The 7866-nt window shown below is 37.3% G+C and overlaps 1 protein-coding gene across 1 annotated transcript; it reads left to right on the top strand.

Annotated features, from left to right (window-relative positions):
* Positions 1 to 250: 250 nt before the first annotated feature.
* Positions 251 to 7428, top strand: LOC120313291 (hepatitis A virus cellular receptor 2-like; the record flags this gene model as incomplete). Its single annotated transcript, XM_039355045.1, has 4 exons — positions 251 to 339; positions 2544 to 2673; positions 4397 to 4436; positions 5725 to 7428. Coding segments are annotated over 4 exons (353 nt in total), but the record flags the coding sequence as incomplete, so codon positions are not given.
* Between the last annotated feature and the right edge of the window lie 438 nt (positions 7429 to 7866).

Here is a 7866-nt window from a genome sequence, read left to right as displayed (position 1 = left end):
AAGTTGTACAAACCAGTTAAAACAAACATGTCCCCCAAAAGGCATATTAAGACACAAATATCAGTCTAACTCTATAAGATTTGCTTAGAGGTGAAAATGGTGGATGTTGAAAAAATAGAATGAATGATCCTTACAGATTTTATGGAATTCTGTCTTCCAAACGTTTTTACTTATTCTGTCTATATATTGAGAGAGACAGTTATATAAATACAGATTTGTTTTATTCTGTATTAATATCCTTATTTTTCAGCATCGCTTCATACAACTCCTATATATTTCAGTACGTCTAATTTTGTTTCTGAACCAAAACGGGTATTCATTACTGAATCTCCAGTCAATGTAAGTATCAACATAAAAGCGTCTCTGTGCTTATGTATTTGTGTGTGTGTGTGTGTGTGTGTGTGTGTGTGTGTGTGTGTGTTTGCATATGAATTGGTAGCTGTTTATATATACTAAGTCTTCTGGAAACCTAGCAAACTTTATCTACTTCTTCTCAGTGTCGTCAATTTCCCAGAATTGGCTATAAATTTTAGTGAGTATCTGAAGAAAAAAAAAAAAAGGGGGGGGGGAGTTTTGGTGTCCATGAATTATTGGGTGCCCATACTATCATGTTTCAGATACTAGGCATCAAAAGGCATTATGACACTTCTAAAGAGGTTTATTCTGGGAATATAAATAATGGAAATAGCATTGAGAAAATACAGAGTTAGTTTCCTCAGGAGCTCTGAGAGATAAAGAGAACCCTAGTATGGCTTTGGAGGAAGAGGAATTCTGGGTGGGAAGAGATGTGTCACAGGACTATGTGCAGGGTTACTATGGGGAATATTCTTGTTATCTGGCAAATAAAATTTCTTGGATCTGCTGGGAATTGGACTCTGAGTGGACATGTCCTGTTGAACTGCCTGAGGCAAGGTTTTATAGGATTATCTTGAATGAATTCAATTCTGTAAAGTGCACTTAATTCTCCACTTTGTAAACTTGGCCATATGTTAGTTAGATCCAGGTCTGCTCTGAATGGTTAAGACTGCCTAGGAGGTAACCAATACTATCTGCTTTTCTGAAGAAAGGTAATCACCAATGCTTTGAAAGACGACATGGTGCATCTGCTTCTTAAGGGATTATCTTGGACTTATTGATCGTGGACAATTTCCATCCAGTTTCCAACCTTCCATTTTAGGGGAAGGTGATAGAGAAAATGCTTAGGGTTCAATCTCAGAGGACCCTGAAGGAAACATATTATCTGGACCCATACCAGTCTGCTTTTAGGCCAGGATTTGGAACATAGCCAATACTATTGTAATTGTCAATGAACTATGGTAGGATTGGGATAAGATTGGTGTTCATCCTGGTGCTCCTTGATCTCCCAGCAGTTTTTGATATAATTTATCATGATAAACTGGGTTAGGTCAGGTAACACCAGTATATTGGTGTTTCCAATTACCCAGTGCTTGGAGCCTGTGGAGGTCTATCTCAGGAAGGGCACACTGAGGTTCAATCCTAGCAAGACTGAGGGACTTTCTAAAAAATCTTCCCACTTCTGGAAGTATTCTATTTACCATTGCACAGGTTGCAAAAACAATTTTAAAAACTTCCAATTCAATTTTAAAAAATAGAGATTGAAGGCCAATGTTATTATTTTACTCAATTTTCTGTGACATACTTAATAAACAACCAGTGATGGAGACAGGGAATCACAGTTGGAATACTGTGTGTGCATGCACATGTGTGTATCCAAATACTATTAGTATCTACATCCCCGAAGTTCTAAGGAGAATTATAAGTGGAACAGCAACTACTTTACTGCTAGATAGATATTCTATTATTTTCACAGTCTCCCATCCAGTGGTGGGATTCAAACATGTGAACAACCGGTTCTCTGTGTGGATGCTGCTTCTGGAAGTCCATTCTGGGCCTGGGCAACAAAAAATTAGCTACCGGTTCTGCTGAAGTGATGAGAACTGAATCCCACCACTGCTCCCATCATGTCTCATCTTAAGACTGCTACTAACTGCTGATGGCATGGTTGTTGTTTTTTTCACCTCCCTACTTCTTCTTTTAGCTTTTCTTTTTTAGCAATTTGCCAAAGAAGAGCTTATCTGAACACTTACACAACATTTTGTTACTTTTTTGTGACTAATTTCCCAAACAACATAAGGGTGAGAGCCAGTTGAGTCTTTTGTGGGCCAAATTTTGAATTTATAACTTTATACTTTTAAAATTTGAATAAATCTTTCTTTAAAAAAAAACCACACACACACACACACACACACACACACACAGAACACCCCCCACCAAAGTGTCAGTTCTGAGGAAGAGTTTGAAACAAATGAATGAGAAGTAATCTGATAAATGGTTTTCTTAAATTAAAATCTTGAATTGATGGGATAAATGTCCCATTAACTTTCATGAATAATAATGCAAATAATAAATATACTTTAGAGGTTGCTGGCTCTAGTTGACTCTAGATAGCTTTCATTAAATAAATAAATTCTTCAGCTCAGTCTGGTTCTGCTGTGATGTTTTTTGTTTATTTGCTTTTTCAGAATATTTCATTTTATATGTCTACAATAGTAAGGAAGCAAGGGAAGAATCCATATTATCGGATAGGCCTATACATTGGTATTGGAGCATGTGCAATTATATTCATCATTATAATCCTGCTAATTATAAAGTGTAAGTCCTGTGATTTTTATTAAGAGGGTTTCTGTTTTGTACTGGCCATGTAATACTTTGCCTTGCCATGTCTCTTTGCTATACTTTATTTGGTCTTTCTTATAGGATAGAGCTCCCCAACCTTTCCAGGTTGGCAGCCCAGAGGGAAAGGGAGGAGTAGGGAAATGTGTATGCATGCATGCACAAGAGGGCTGCACACCCAATGATGGTGCTAGCATACGCAAGCAGGCTGCACGCACCCATGGCGGCACTGGTGATGGCGCTGGGGCTCGTGTGCATGTGCAAGCCATTCCTGTGGCCCGGTCGCCCGCACGCTGGAGACTCCTGTTATAGGCCACTTTGGTTTCTGTAAGCCTTCATGATATAGTAGCTTCAGTGCATCTTCTTCACTGTCCTTTAGATATTATTCAATGCCCATTTTCCCTTTTTTCAACTGATTGGTGTATTTCCATCATTCCATTCCTATCTATTTTCCTTGATAAGTAGAATCTATCAATATCACTGCGTAGATGAAGGACATGATCCACTCTCATTATTTTTCTAATCTTTCTATCCAGGGCTTTTAATTCTGGTTGAGTCCTGTCCATTATTCCAGCTGTATATCTAATATTGGAATTGCCCAAGTGTTAACTGCCTGATTCATATTTCCTATACTCAGTTTGAACTTTAAGATCTTCTTCACTCTTCATTATGTATTCACTTCTAGCCTTCTTGATTTTAGTGTGTTTCATTTGTGAACTGGAAGAATGCCCAGATATTTGTAGTGACCTACTTCCTCCAGATTCTTTATGTTATTTCCAAAGGGGATCTTGATTCCTTCTGTTTTCATTATTTCCCCCTTGTTGATAGTAAGGATAGCACATTTGTCCAGTCCAACTCCACTGCAATATCTTGGCTATAAATATGGATAGTACATTATTAGGCAATGATTCTATGTCAGATGCTATTTTTCCATACAGCTTTAGATCATCCATATAAAGGGATAACCTAGAAGATGTTTTTGATATTTGATAGCCCTTATTTATTCAGTATTGCTTACAGAAGAAAACAGTATTAATCCATCCCAGTCTATCACCATTGACCAACAACTTATCTTACATTGTGCAATTGATAATAATAATAATGATGATAAAGTTGGAAGGGACCTTGAAGGTCATCTAGTCCAACCCCCTGCTCAGGCAGGAAACCCTATACCATTTTGGACAAATGGCTGTCCAGTTTCTTCTTAAAAACTTTCAGTGTTGGCACATTCACTGCTTCTGGAGGCAGGTTGTTCCATTGGTTAATTATGGTCTTTATGCAAAGCTTCTGATGTTTCTACTGACTATTCTTATTTCTAGGCATTTGATTATACAGTCATGTAGCAGAGAGTCAAATGACTTCTTATAATCAATCCAAGCTACATTGAAGTTGGACTTTCTTCTCTTGCAGTTTTCTAAAATAATATTGTCAATTAGAAGCTGATCTTTTGTTCCTTTGCTATTTGGGCAACTTCCTTTGTGCTCAAGTAGAAAGAATTTTTCATTTGGAAGCTGCTGGACTTCATCAACTACCACTCCAGTTAGCAATTTGAAAGTTGTTGGTGAGTAGATAGTTGGCCTATAGTTGCCCTTTTGTTGAATCTTCCTGTATACCGGTATATGTCTCATTCTTGAAATAATCGAGTAAATTGTTTTCATCTTCTTTCAAGTGAAGATTTTTTGTTGCTCTGGTTACCTTGCAGGGTATCTACACAAGAAGCAGAAGACAATTAATTCTGCAAGGTAATTACTATTAAATCTGTTTCTATTTGAATGGTACTAAAAATAAAAACCTCACTTATTGTACAACTGCTACAAGGAAACACAGTACATGAATATGATATTAACAGTTCATGCATGCATTGACCTTCAAAGAGGCTGATTCCAATAGACCCTAACCATGGAAAACTATCACTTCAAATCTACTGGATGCACAGAAATAGTTCCATGTATTTCAGACTACTAACTCAGCACTCATACACACAGGAAATGCTTCATGTGATCAAATAGACACAAGTACTGTACAAATCTAAAAAAAAAAACCAACAAATTGGAAACTTAAGGGATTTTGAATATTAAATTTAGTTTTGTTGCTGAAAGAAAAAACTTTTGTTTAAACAAAACAATCGCAGTGGGCACTTGATAATTTTCTTGGCATTTCTTAAGAAATAAATAGATAAACATGTCTTTTGTATTTTTTTTTTTTTTGAGAAGAACATTCCAAGGAGAACCATGCATTCTAAAAGTAGTAAGAAAGGAGGAAGTAATAAAGGAGGAAGAAAAGTTGAAATAAAAAAGTTTAGTTCGTGTTTTTGTTTCGTTTTTGGCTTGAGATATTTTGAGTGAGTTATGTAAATTTTATGCACATTCACCCACCCACACATACCAATTTATTGCTAATCAGCCAGATTTTTCAGAAATCATATATGACTCATAATGAGGATTATTTTTTTTTCTGAATTTTCTGAATTTTGCTGTGAAGGCTTTCCTATGCCATTTTCTAATATTTTTCCACAATAAGTGATAGTTGGGAGATTGCTGTTATAGCATCATTAAGATGCATGGGGAAGTGAATTTATTAATAATTCAAAAGATGAAAATGGATGACACGTTATATTGTATGGTGTTTAGGACAGAACACTTAATGCAGAAAGTGGATCAAAATAGCATCTCTTCCTCTTGCAACACTGGAACCAAATTAACCATATTGTTAAGTTGAATCATGGAGGTTTGATAGCGAAGCAGAACATGTGCATTCAATATAAGTACTGTAAGCTGAGTGAAGGGAATTTCAGGATGTGAAAGGTGTAATTCTCCTGGATGTATAGTTAAAAAGAAAATTGCAGGAGATGATTATAGTCTGCAATTTAAATGTCTTCAAAGAGGAAAGTAAGGCTATGATTGGCTAATAATCATAATGTAATAGTGCACTCATGTCCAGATGGAATTGCTATAGCATCTGGGCAGGTCTATGATATAATTCATCCTGGCAGTTAAATTCTAATCTGATTTGTACTTTTGATTTTTACAGTCAAGTGGCATTTTCAAATTTAGCAGCTCGAGGGGTTCAGAATGTTCTCAACGATGATGTCCATGCGCCGGAAAACATTTATCACTACAGTTGAAGAATCATGTTAGCAGGCTCATGTCTAAGAAGGCACTCTATTTGGAGCAGCATATTTGGAAAAGAGATCTTGTAATAGACGTATATAGATTCACACTTTTGTTTATATTCATGAGTGTCAGATTAATGTATGCGATATGAAATGAGAGAATCTGTTTTATGATCTTGCAGTAGAAATACAGTGCCTTGTTTAGCATCTCCCCCTATTAATGCTATGCGGGAGAACTGCCAGTTTCAGACTGTGCTCCAATACTCAGTTATCCCTTCTCTTGACATTAAGCCCAATGGCCTATGCAGCTTATTTGTCATCCATCTGCTACAGGTAGAGACAAACTGCATTTGCATTTTGCTTATTTGCTTTCTATTATCAGCTGAAATTTGGTGAAAAACAGCCAGCCATAGGATAGCTGCTTCTTACAAAATTATAAGCTCATGTTTGGCTGTATGGTCCTATGAAGTTGGCACATGCTAACCTGCTACATCCTCTTTTGAGCATTTGGATGGATATAGAAATGTAGGTAATACATTTACCAATTCCAATGCTGATTTGACTTAACCTCAGTTGACATTTTTGGTCCTGGGTACAGGTTTCACAAGACATCTTTTCATTGTTATGAAATCCAGCCACAATCTTCAAGTATTTGAAGGGGCAATGACATATAGGGGATTTCTACCTGTTGCTTCTTATCTATGGCTGTTTTCCATGTGGATCCTGATTGAGAATCCTGATTTTTCATGTTATGTCATTGTGTGAAAACTATCTGCATTAATTGCCTACTAAATGAGGAAGACTAATGGGGGGGGGGGGGAGTCTAGTATGTGCTCCACTTGAACATAATTCCTGTTTACTGAATGAGACAATCTTGACATGAAACTCATTTCCTGCTATACCTGTCAAAGGTGGCATTTCTACTATAAACTTTTCCGAAAAGGTTTTCACAATTTTGGCAAGCTTTACCTGGTCCATAATTTTTGCCAAAAAGCAGAAACATATGTCAAAAATGAAGGAGCTAAAGCAATGGCTCCCAAACTTTTCTATACCCCGCATTCCTATAGAACACTTTGATATATTCTCACACCCCTTACAAAAGCTTGAAATAATGGCAATGAATTATGCATACATGCTATAATTTTGAAAACCCAAGTTTTTCTACCACCTGGAATATTGCTTCACACCCCCAGTTGGAAACCCCTGAGCTAAAGCAACTGAAAATCTATAATAGTTGATAGGTTTGGAAAAAATAATTAAAATGGAGGGATCATTATTTTGGTGGATGAAATTATGCTCAATTTTATGTGGTGAAGATGATAGATATTCTTTCCATTTTATAATATGACTTTGGAATTAGTGGTTATTATCCGTGTTAGTACTTGCCTATATTATCAAAGGCAATGTTCAAGCAAAGCTTTTGATGCCAAATATTTCTATATTTCCTTAAGACAATTTTCAGCCATTTTTTATTGTTTCTGAATGAAACTCAGTTTACTATCCATTAGTTATTTATGCCTTCTGATAGAGCAGTGGTTCTCAACGTTTGTGTGACGGTGACCCCCGTCACACAAACGTTCTGCGCATGCGTGGCGCCGCGCGCATGGGGGCATCGCCCCCATGCACGGCACGCATGTGCGTCGCCGCCCCCATGCGTGGCATGTGTGCACATCGCCGCCATGCGCGGTGCGCATGCGCATCGCCACCCCATGTGCGGCGTGCATGTGCGGCGCTGCCCCCTGAGGGGAGAAAATGGCAGATTGCCTTCTTTGGCGACCCCCGAAAAATGGTCGATCGACCCCAAATGGGGTCGTGACCCATAGGTTGAGAACCGCTGTGATAGAGTATGTTGTTTTTCTGTCATATAGGTTGTTTTGCTATCTTGTTCACATTGAGTGTGAACACATTTCCATATAATGCTTTTCTTTATCATTTAGTGTCTTCTCATTCCTGTGAGCCAGTTTTTCAAATGAATGTAATTAATCTTTTTTTGAAAAAAATGCATTTACTGGTCTTTTCAGAACAAGTTTCTATACTACCATTACCATAGGGCAAAGGTC

Source organism: Crotalus tigris, unplaced genomic scaffold, assembly GCF_016545835.1.
Source record: "Crotalus tigris isolate CLP2741 ecotype Arizona unplaced genomic scaffold, ASM1654583v1 scf7180000017569.284425, whole genome shotgun sequence".
Taxonomy (NCBI): domain Eukaryota; kingdom Metazoa; phylum Chordata; class Lepidosauria; order Squamata; family Viperidae; genus Crotalus; species Crotalus tigris.
This window is presented reverse-complemented; position numbering and strand designations above follow the sequence as displayed.